General features: G+C 43.5%; 1 protein-coding gene across 1 annotated transcript; it reads left to right on the plus strand.

The window, feature by feature from the left end:
* Positions 1-4,620: 4,620 nt before the first annotated feature.
* LOC144797920 (vomeronasal type-2 receptor 26-like) lies at positions 4,621-8,863 on the plus strand. Its single transcript, XM_078668722.1, has 3 exons — positions 4,621-4,680; positions 7,737-7,860; positions 7,956-8,863. Exons 1-3 carry the CDS (start codon positions 4,621-4,623, stop codon positions 8,861-8,863), a joined length of 1,092 nt encoding a protein of 363 aa, XP_078524848.1.
* Positions 8,864-12,078: the final 3,215 nt, after the last annotated feature.

The raw sequence follows: 12,078 nt of genomic DNA on the forward strand, positions 1-12,078 counted from the left end.
TGAAGTGCTAGATACAAATAGTGATTAAGTGGGGTGAGAAGAAATGTATGTGAGCTTGCAGGAGGCACAAACATATAGGCCTTGGCTGTCAAGTGTTGTGGTGCAGCAGTATTGCGGCCAACAGCGACCGGGGTTGAGGACATGGGGGAGCATGGTAGGGTAGTAAAGAAAGAGGATAGGACCAGGATTTCTTTTCTGGGAGCAGTCCAGGCATTGAGAGATGCAGACGTGGTTGCCCTTAACATGTCAGCCATGCACAAGCTGCCCATCCATGATGCAACTGCCATTAAGTAGGTTCTGAGTAGGGGTTAGCAGGCAGAATGGTGAGGGCAATTTGGGGATAGAAGCAGGAGAGCAGGAAAAAGGTAAGGAGTGCTTGGGGAGAGAAAAGAGAGGGAAAATGAAATGGAGTGGCAAAGAGAAAATGGAGGTCACATGCAAAGGGAAATGGGCAATGGGACACAAACTACAGGCACAGAAGTGACACAAACTAGAGGAAGACACACACATTAGCAAGGTTGAAAACAGCATAAAAACAAGGTACAGATTAAAGTAAAGAGGCTCAAAAGCAAGGGTCAACACAAGGCAATGAGGCACATAGATAAGCATTAAAAAAATCAACGAGCAAATGAAGCAAATAACAATGGTCGAAAGGGAACAAACAGCTCAAAACAGAGCATAGAGGCACACAGCAAACTCAAGGCAGAGAGAAGGCACATAACTGCAAGCAGAGAATTAGGAAAGATGACAAGGATGTCAAAGCAAGAATAACCAGAAGAGGAGCGATAGAGAGAGAGAGATTGGGAGACAGAGAGAGAGAGTGAGAGAGATACAGAGAGCACAACCAGGAGAGGAGCTAGATGGGGGCCCCATGACAATGGAGATAGGTCCAACTAGGGCTCGCCTGGAAGGAGGTATGTACACAGGGAAGTACTAAGGGGATAGGAGCGCTACCTGCTTAATGGCTGGTCCACTCTATGGCTGACAACAAATAGGTCATCAGAAGGTAGGAGGAGCATGGAGGGTCATGGGTAGTGGAGTGATGGTCACAGGCTGTGGAAGAGCAGAAGAGTGAGAATAGGGTAGGAAGCAATGGGGAAAGGAAAGGATGAAAAAATGAAAGGCAGTAGTAAGGACAAAATGGCTGGAACAGAGGAAAGAGGAAATGCCAATGAACAGAGAAATGGCTAAAAAAAAACAGGGCAAGGGACACAAAACATGGGGTCAAAAACAGCACTAAACCAAGGGTCAAAACTGAGCTAAGAGTAAACAGGCACAAAAGCAAACAAAACAGGGTATTCAAGCAGAAAGACATGGGTTAAAACAGAACTATGCCATGCCTTGTCTGTAAAACAAACAACAAGGAGGCACAAAACAAAAGTCAGAAAAAAGCAAGTGGCACAAAACAAAGGTTGAACAAAACAAAGAAGCACAGAGCAATGTTTAAGTAGAGAGAATGCATAGAATAGAGAGAAGCGAGATAGGAGAGATGGCAAACATGACAAAGCTGGAATAACCCACGGAGGAGTGAGCAAGAGAGAGAGAGATTGAGAGAGAACAACTAGAAGAGGAGCAAGGTGGGAGCCTCAAGGTGCTGAAGCCGGGACCCAAATGTTCCTCTTGGACTGAGGTCTGGCCACAGGTAAGTCCTCCGACACTAAAATTGGTACTTGCATAATGGTTGGTCCATTTAACAGTCATCATTAAGTTGATCCTGTGAGAGACGATGTCCCAGAGGGGGTCGTGTATTGTACCACCTATCCACAAGTGCCATTCAATGCCTCATCATGAGTATGAACTGCTGTGTAAAAGCATCTATTTTATCATTCAGTACATTGAAACTGTTAAAAGAATGTGCTCATTCTCCTTACTTTCTACACATCTTTATTCTATACAGATGTATATCTTGTGTTATGTATGTTTCTATTGTTTTTCTGCAACAGATTTTCCACTACGTAAAGAATGTTCATTTCCAGTCTAAAGCTCGTAGTGAATTGAATTTTGACAATGGTGGCAATCCTCAAGCTCAGTATGATATTGTAAACTGGAAAGAAAGCTCTATTGGCATCATCACTCATGTGAAGGTGGGGAGCTATGAGTCATCTTTCCATTCAGGAGAATCCCTCAACATTAATGCCAGTGCAATCCAGTGGGCTGCTGGAAACACTCAGGTACAATTGTGTTAAAATGATCTGCTACAATTAAAAATGGCATTTTGAGTAGCATGACTTGAATATGAAAGGCTCTGTCATACTTTAAATTGATTTAAATGGAACTGCTTATCTAGATAGATACAAGTTATATAGTGGATTGTGTAGCCTGATTTGCATTGGTTTGAAGTAGGTTAGTCTCTGCAGTCTCTGTTCCTCACTATATTTCATGTATTTGTTTCAGAGAATATTATGCATTATAATTACTTACAATCCAAATCAATCACATCCAGTCTGATAAAGTGTGCACAGGTGGGGCATATTTACTAGAAATTGGGCGTGGCAACGCCGCAAGACTTCTTGCTGTGCTGCCCTACTTCAATTCATAAGGACAGAAATGCATTAAATATACAAGATACTGTGCATTTCTGTTCTCCCAGGCGGGCCGGCGCATATTTTGCAGCCTTGTCCCAGTGCAGCACCCTTGCACAATGGTGCAACTTGATTTTTGGGAGAGTGGGTTTCCAAAAGAGAAGTCAGGGAAATTTGACCACAACTGTTATCCCTGCCTCAAGCATGGGCACATGAAGGGACATGCTAAATGCTCCAATTGGGTGCAGCCCCCTACTTGTGGGAAGACACCTGGGTTGGGCTAGTATAGCGCTTGTGGATGAGGTTGTCCCAATTAGCAGGTGGAGTAGAGAAGAGGTTAACTAAGTGCCCCACATGCCTTCTAAAACTTCTAAGTATAGGCAGTGAGCCTCCGTTAATGGGCAGAGTGGGGAGGCTCTGAGGGACACAGGAGCCAGCATGGCTACTGTCAATAGTCTTCTGGTGTTCCCAAAGCATGTAATCCCCTATACATTATACCAGGTTGTGGCAGAATACAAACTTGAGGGTAATTACCCTGTGGATCTGGTTCCCTTTGAGTGGGGGGGAGTGGTTCCTTTAAGATAGCTGTCAGTCATGCCATATCTATAGACTGTCTGCTTGGAAAGGACTTGGAGCACGCCATCTGAATCAGGTGGAGCTCCAATCTCACCTGAAGATGTTAGAGTTGTCTGAGTGGTTGTGCCAACCACAAGGTCCATGGCCGCCTGAGAGGGTAGTCAAAGAGGCCTGGAGCCTAGGAAATTGGTACAGGTAGCTCAAAAAGTGAAGAAAGGGCAACACATGTGGGAAACCTGTCCCTGAAACTCCCGAGGGCCTCAGAACTTATAGGATGAGGACATTGATGCCCTGAGGGACTTACTTGACTCAAATGTAATGTCCTACCTTTGAGGACTTCATGCAGCAGGCCAAAACCCAGGAAACTGGTGGCATTTCTGGAGATTACCTGATTAATTGGGAGAACGATCTCCTGTATAGTGAGCCTAAGGTTCCTGAGAACCTGTTTGTTGGATATGCCTCACTACTAAAGAGCCTTCATACTGGCTTTCGCTTATGACATACCCTTAGCACAAAACCTGTGGCATGACAAGTCCTGTGCCAGGATTGTCACCCACTTCTACTGGCCCCAGATTAAGGTGACTTCAGAAGCAATCTGCAAGTCATTCTCTACTGCCAGGCCAGTGGGCAGTCGGGGAGAAAGTTCAAAGCTACCCTGGTTCCCTTACCTGTCATTGGTACCCCATTTCAAATGATGGGTATCAACATTGGTGGGCCCGGGTCCTCAAGACTGCCCTAGACACCAGGTTTTCACTGGAGTGCTGGACCATACCACTAGTTACCCAGAGGCCATACCTCTGAGGACTTTGACTGTTCTAGCAGTGGCCAGGGCAGTGATGGGGAATTTTACCAGAGTGGTGTTCCCCAAAGAAGTAGTATCTGAAAGTGGTACAAACTTTAGACTACATGCGGTCAATGTGGGATGATTGTGGAGTAACCTACAGGTTCTCCACACCCTATCACCCCCAGATCAATGGGTTTGTTGGCAGGTTCAACAAGACCCTCAAAGGCAGAGGTAGGATGTCCTCCTACTATACCTTCTTTACACCTACAGGGAGGTGCCACAGAAAGGAGTTGGATTCAGTCCTTTAGAGCTTCTGTACTGCCAACCTATATGTGGACCTCCCAGTCTTGTGAAGGAGGGGTGGGCAAACGCTCCCAATAGGCTCTCCCTGGATGTATTTAATAAGATGTTACCACACAGGACTCAGATGCAGTGCTTCTGGAAGAAGGCTTTGAGAACCTGGAATCCAGCCAGGAGGTGATGAAGCTCTTGTATAATCAGAAAGCCACTATGGTCAAGCTTCAGTCTGGCCAAAAGATGTGGATGATGGAGCCCACAGCACTACAAGACCACTAGTCAGGGCCTTACAAGGTGAATGAGGGTAATGGAGAATTCACCTACCTGGTTGACCTCAAGAACCTGAGGAACCCTTAAGGGTCCTGCATGATAATCTCCTAAAGCCCCACTAAGAGTGGTCTGAGGTCACCATTCTCCTGGTGACAGATGATGGGTTGGAGGATGAGAGTTACCTTTCCCAATCTTCTATCTTCTAAGGAGCAAGATGTGTTAGTGGAACATGTAACCCCATCCCCTAAAACAGACGAGGAATTGAACCAACCTGCTGGGTTTGTTTGCCTCTTTATTCTCACTTACCCCAGGCTCACCTGTGTACTCACGAAATTGATATTGTGTGCAGCATTTATTTGGAAAATAAGAGTTACAGGTTGTCTGACAAGGTGAGAGTCAGTATCAAAGTGGACATGTCCAAGATGCTGGAGTTTGGGGTGATTGAGCACTCCAATAAACCATAGTCCGGCACAGTGATGCTGGCACCCACATCTGCCCTATTGAGTGCTTCCCCAGAACTCAGGTTCTGTGTGCACTGTACAGGGCTCAGCTCAGTTAAAAAGACTGAGGATCACTCCATCCCTTGAACTGATGAGCTCACAGATCGGTTTGGGGATGTCAAGTTCCTAGTACCTTTGATTGAACATCAGGGCACACTGGTAGATTGACTTAACATATGGGGCTAAACAGAGGTCTGCATTTGTCACTCCAGAGAACCACTTCTAATTCAAAGTGATAACCTTTGCATTAAAGAATGAATGCCCCTGCTACTTTACAGAGGTTGAGTAACAGAGTCCTGGCTGGGATGGATGTTTTCAGTGGTGATTACCTGGATGATATTTTAGTCTTCAGTTCCAACTGTTGGACCGCCAGTTTCATCTCCACCTAGTGCGTCAGGCCCTGCAGCAGTCAGAGCTGACTATGAAGGTCAGCAAGCGCCATACAGGACAGGAATACGTGATGTATCAAGAACACCTAGTGGGAGAGGGCAAGGTTCAGCCCCTACAGCCACGTTTATGACTAGTATTGCATGTGAACCACCCAAAACTCTGACTGAAGTGAGGGCCTTCCTAGGCCTTACTAGATTTTACAGGGGGGTTGTTAAGGAGCAGCCCAAGAATTTTATCTGGACAGTGGCCTATGAGAAAACCTTTGATACCCTGAAGTACCAATAGTCAGGCCATTGACTTCTCCAGGGAGTTTGCAGTCCAGACAGATGTTTCAGACCATGGCATATGAGTTGTTCTCTCACAGCTGAAGGAAGAGGGCTTAGACCAACCTGTAGCCTTCATCAGTAGCAGATTAATGCCCAGTAAATATAGGTGGAGTGCTATTGACAGTGAAGATTTTTCTGTATTCTGGGCACTGATGAAGCTGAGATCATTCTTGTTTGAAACTCAGTTCCAGTTTCAAACAGACCACAGGCCCCTCAGATGGAAAATGCAAATGTTGGGTGAGAATCCCAAATTGTTGATCCACCTCCCTACAGGGATTGGAATTTATAGTGGAACTCCATCCTGGGATTGGGCACTCTAATGAGGATAGCCTTTCCATGTTCTTCTGTCTTAGTGAGAGAACCTCAATCAGGGTGGGGAGTTTTCCCTACTTTCACCTGGGGGGAAACATGTTAGACCTGACATCCTTGGTGTGGTCTTCCATCAAACTATTTCCCTTCACCCCTCCTTTATTGTGAACTTTGTTTTTGTTGGCATCAGGACTTTTACCACTGCCAACCAGTACTAAAGTGCTTGTGCTCTATCCCTAAAAACATGGTACATTTGGCTGAAACCTGATTGAAATATTTGACTTACTTATTAGACCCTAATATATGATACTACATGTACCCAGTGCCCATAAATGAAATGCTACTAGTGGGTCTGCAACACTTGTTGTGCCACCTGCTAATGTAACATCTTAAAACATGTTTGAGGCCTGTCACTGCAGCTGGTAGTACAGTTTTACAGCTGCCAATTTGACCTGGAAAAACCGACCATTTGCCATACCTAAACATTTCTTTTTAAAACACATAAGACATCCCTAAGGTAGACCATAAACACCCATAGGGCAGGATGCCTTTTATTTAAAATTTTGTAAATGTGTCTTTAAGTTTTGTATGTTCTGGTAGTGAAAAACCTATGAACTAATAAATGCCTTTTTCTCCTATTGGATAACATTGGGTTACCGTATGACATTTAATAAGTGCTAACTTTTGATTGGAAACAAATAGGAATGCCAAGATTGGATTCTAATAAATTGAAATGTAAAACTCTCTTTAATGGTAAAGTCAGGTTTTAGTTATAATTCTGAAAATGCTACTGGCATTTTCTTGTGCTAATCATTTTGTGTATGCTGCTTGTATAATGGGTCTCCTGACTATCAATATCTTGGCAGCTGGTCTTTGTGTATCCCTCCCAGACAGTGAGACATAGGGGAGCTAAGCGTTAGGCTATCCTGCCAGGATGGGTGCAGTGGAGCTGTTCCCTGCCCTACTTAGATTTCAAAGGACTGTCTCAATCAAACCAAGAGATCTGAAACCAGTCTTTTGTCACTTCAGTATCCTGGGAGCCTTGGCAATATCTCTTGTTCTATTGATTGAATTGTTATTGTTCTGGTATCAATTTTGTTCATGTACTAAATAGGCCTGGGTGGAGTTCACGGAGTTCTACTCCGTGGAACTCTGCAAAGTGCCAGAAAAACTCTGCTGCACCCCATCGATTTCCACCAGCAGCGGATGTGGTTAAATCATGCGTGAGTAGACATTCTACTCTAGTGGCAGCTTCTTCAATGTAAGCGGGAGATTTCTCAACTCGAGTAGTTGCAAACACCCGTGACTATCTGTCTTGAGAAATCACGCCGAGAGGAGGTGTTGCACATAATTTTTCTCTAATGAGCGCTCGCCATTTTAACATTTTTGAGCCGCATGAGAGAAAAAATTCTGCCCGCATCACTTAGTGGAGTTTTGCGGAACTCCACGCGGAGCACCCCTAGCATTAAATTGTACTCCTTTGTTCTAAATCGGTTTGGGATCTTGCTTGTGCTTTGTTTTCACTTTCTTACTGTTTGAGTGTTGTTTGAGTGCTGCATAAATGCTAAACACAGAGCATATAATATAAGACTGTCTGCATTCGTGCCAAGCTATCAGAGGTTTAAGCACAAGTTAATGTATTGACTTTTGTGGTTCACCCTGACAAGAATTGGGGTTGTTGCCTAAGAAGGAGACCCCTCTCTTAACCAATAACCCAATGTCATACAATTGTGTGACTTTAAATGTTGTTTTTTACCTTTAGGTCCCTCTTTCAATTTGCACTAACAGTTGCTTACCTGGATTTCGGAAAGTTACCAAGCAGGGAGAGCCTGTCTGCTGTTTCCTATGTGTGCCATGTTCTGCCGGGGAGATTTCCAACCAAACAGGTATAATAAGTGCATCTAAAAATACATATGAAATTCCTTCAGTAGCAATATTTGATCATTTGAAAACAACGATTAATTTATTCTTGTTCTTTCAGATTCCATTGAATGTATTAAATGCCCATCAGAATTTTGGCCTGATGGGACAAATCAACATTGCATCCTAAAGACCATGGAGTTCCTCTCCTCTGAAGACAATTTAGGGATCATACTGTCAGTAAATGGCATTGTATTCTCATTGATACCTTCTGCCATTTTGGGACTCTTCCTTCATTACCGCAATACACCAGTTGTCAAAGCCAACAACAGAACCATCAGCTACCTACTGCTCTTATCCCTTTCCTTGTGCTTTCTCACATCATTGACATTCATTGGTTACCCTGTACGTGAGAAGTGCCTCCTTCGCCAGGTGGCCTTTGGCATCATATTTGCTTTGTGTGTCTCTTGCATCTTGGCCAAAACTATGATGGTCCTTATCGCTTTTAGTGCAACCAAACCCAACAGTGCCTTAAAGAAATTTGCTGGACCCAGATTGTCTTACATGATCATCACTGTTTGTACACTCATTCAGGTTCTGCTGTGTGTCTTTTGGTTAGCTCTTGCTCCCCCTTTCACAGAACGCAACAATTATTCTCAGCTTGGAACAATAATAATTGAATGTAATGAGGGATCACCTGTTGCATTTTGGTGCATGCTGGCATATCTTGGACTACTGGCAAGTATCAGTTTATTAGTGGCATTCCTGGCTAGAAAACTGCCTGACAGCTTCAACGAGGCCAAGTTCATCACCTTCAGTATGGTTGCTTTTCTCAGCGTCTGGCTCTCTTTTATTCCTGCATATCTCAGCACCCGGGGCCAGTACATGGTGGCCATGGAGATTTTCGCAATCCAGTCCTCTACTTCTGCTCTGCTTTTGTGCATATTTTTTCCAAAGTGTTACATCATCCTTATAAGACCTGAGATGAACACAAAACAAAATTTAATGGGGAGAGCTGTAGACAAATAGAGCCACCTTAATTGTATTTAAGTCATTTTCCAATCATGATAAAGCCCTAATTTCTTTTGAGGGTAGGACTATTACTAATATCTTTAGGCCAAAAGAAGTGATGCCTGCAATTCAATGCAGCAGTGGTTTATTTCATTCTTTTAATTCAATAAAAAACATTTCTATATTTCAATAAACATCTGTTCTTCAGCGCCAAAATACCCTTGGGTGTACATGTGCTTTACAAATACACGTTATGTTATATTATGTTTTATTTATTTAGGATTCTCCATGGCATTGACCAGTCACAAAAGGTGAGAAATGCTTCATTTTGATTACGCTCACTACTAAAATTATGAGATACACGCAAGGGACTAAAGTCACCAAGGAAAGTCACCAGCAGAATCTATTTCAATCCCTTCTAAACTGCTGAGATGGTTCTTTCACACAGAGGAGCCCTTCTTCAGCCTTTATTGTCTTGAGACTAAAAGGAGGCCAGCTAAGTGGCCCTTGGAGATAACTTCCCACTCCCAGGTACAGGTGAAAAGAAAGTCTCACCTCAGTTCTCTTCACCCTTCTGTCAGACTCAGTTTATCCTTGCTACCGGAATGAATGGGAAAACACAGTCTCCTTCCTGGTTGAAAGTACAAAACATGTCCAAGTCTGTGTTTGGAGCAGATGGTGAAGAGGGGGAGGGCAAGAGGGATATGAAGAAATATGCACAACAGGCATTGTTGGTTTGTTGTCACTCATCTCTTCTCATCATATGGAGGTCCTTCTTGATTTTCTGCAGTCTTTCATGAGAGTAATTGTTTTATATAATTAACACATGTCTACTGTCATGGATGTCACATAAATGGCAACATTCTATAGGAATTGAGACCCATGCATTATTTACTATAGTAACTGATAGTCAGGTAAATATTTAACATATCTACATTGTGGTAAATATTCAACATACCTTTCTAGAGCCAAACGAATTGCTCTGACACTAGTCTTGTTCAGATGTACTATAGCAGCTGTTATTGTGCCACAACTTGAGACACCGAGCAGAAACAAACTTTTCAGCACTGCAGAGGCCCAGGAGACAGGTTAAGCAGCACAATGTTGAATGCATGGGTGAAACTCTTAACTTAGTGCAGGGTACAGTACAAGGGCTTGATAGGAGCTTGGCAGTTCAAACAAGTAATATCTAAGAGCCGCAAGCAGAAACATTCTGTGACGATGCTCTCCGCATTTGATTTTAGGATGATCTTGACTAGATAGCCAGTAACACAAGTGTAAACTGATTCTGAGCAAAGGCTTCCTTGCATCAAAAGTGAGGAAAGGCAAGCACTTGCCCCCACTGTGTGTATTTTATGGACAGCCGGATGCTTGAATCCTGTAGTTTAATCTCACACCACAGAATCCTCAAATCTTGCTCAAATCTTGCAACTGATCCTCAAATCCTGAGATCCTCAAATGCTGCTTTAGATCCTCACATCAAGCTGTAGCCTCACATTAAATTAGGAGATGCAGTCACAGCTTTTGGTTTGCCCTCATAGGGACAGAATTTACTGTGGAGGTAATGGAGGGGGACAACTGGGCAGCACACATGTGATAGCTACAATCCTGGGTGGCATGACTCATGCCACACAGTACAGATGGATGACAATGCCCTGAGCAAGTGGTTGTAGGGGCGGTCAATACCTAGGTGCAAAGTAGATGGGGGATGGGGGGCAATTGTGACAAAGCCATGGCAATATGTATATAATATTTTATATTATTTCCATAGCACAGCTGAACTACACTTCTTTTGACTTCGTTACATATAATATATGAGGACATATGTTCACATAAGCAACACTGAAGGAGGGGTGGAAGATCACAGCAATGTGGTTAAAGTTAACAGAAAAGTAGATCAAGTCTGGGAAACTGGGAATTTGGGAGTCAGTGAGAAAAACCTGTCCAGATTTTCTACTTAACTAGCAGTGATTTGGTGTGAGGGTTAGCAATAGCAAAACACACTGGATGGGGAGCAACTGTGGTGAACAGCCTTTACAACGCACTACCTTTACAACGCAACTTTTACAACGCAAACTATTACAACGCATTGCTCTGGGGGGCGCTCTAGGATAGGGAATAGGTTAATTTACTATCCAATAACCTTCCCTAGTGTCCACGGGGACTGGAGTTGGAATAGTAAATTAAACTATTCACTATCCAGCACCACAAAGCACTATGAGTTGTAATGGACTGCGTTATAATACTTACGTTGTAAAGGCATGCGATGTAAATGCATGCGGTGTAATGTCATACATCCGCAACTGTCTCACATGACAGTACATATTGTGCTGAATTCCTCCTCTAAGGTACATCTTGAAAAAGTGAAAGCTTACAGCTTTTTGGAACAATAGCATGTTAGAGAATGTCCTTTTCAGGGTCAGAAGGGTATTCCAGGTACTCACAGCTTCACTAGAAAAAGATTTCCTTAATGCGAGTGTTCAAATTTTGATGGTCCAGCTGGATAGAGGCCCTGCTCTTGGAATCTCTTCTTTCGCAGTTCATTATTGAGAAATCAGAGCAAAACAATATGAAAAAGGAGGGGAATGGGAAGCATGAGATGCCATTTGTGAGACAATATTACAACACAAAAGAATATAATACAAAATGAAACAATATACTGCCCATTTGATAGGCTGAGTACCTACGGCACAGGGACCCTTGAAGGGTGAGGAAGGGCAACATGAAGAAGACCTTATGGATCCACAATTTCATACAAAATAATCATGGGATATGGGGGGGGGGCGAAAGGAAGATAATATCAAGACATAGGAGAAGGATTGGGGGGGAAGCAGGGAGTCCATACTTTCATCTACACCCACATGTTCTGGGGGAGGGGTATGGGGGGGAAATAATGGGAGTGATAGGGGAGTGAGACAGAGAAAGAAAAAAGATGGATATGGAAAAAGACAGGACACAACAAGGAAGAGAACATTGGAGAAGGCAGAAATAATAGGGGAAAAAAGAGCAAGTGTTATAGGCATGCAAATGCAAATGGCAGGACCAGGTGGGATCCCAAGAGAGATGTCAATATGGTACAATTTAGCAACCAGCAAATCTCTTAGGGATGAGTATGCATGCAGCTAATACATGTTGGATTCTCTTGACCCACCTGAAATTACGGGGAGGACTACTAGGTCGCTCAATCTACCTGTGTGTGTAGTTCTTTAAAAATCAAGCGTCTGATATTGAAT

The sequence above is a fragment of the Lissotriton helveticus genome, chromosome 12 (genome assembly GCF_964261635.1).
Source record: "Lissotriton helveticus chromosome 12, aLisHel1.1, whole genome shotgun sequence".
Taxonomy (NCBI): domain Eukaryota; kingdom Metazoa; phylum Chordata; class Amphibia; order Caudata; family Salamandridae; genus Lissotriton; species Lissotriton helveticus.

Coding starts and splice junctions, on each gene's coding strand:
- LOC144797920 (XM_078668722.1), top strand. CDS start 4,621: ATGAGAGTTACCTTTCCCAATCTTCTATCTTCTAAGGAGCAAGATGTG. Junction 4,681..7,736: donor AAGATGTGTTAGTGGAACAT/GTAACCCCATCC, acceptor TTTTACCTTTAG/GTCCCTCTTTCAATTTGCAC. Junction 7,861..7,955: donor GGAGATTTCCAACCAAACAG/GTATAATAAGTG, acceptor TTGTTCTTTCAG/ATTCCATTGAATGTATTAAA.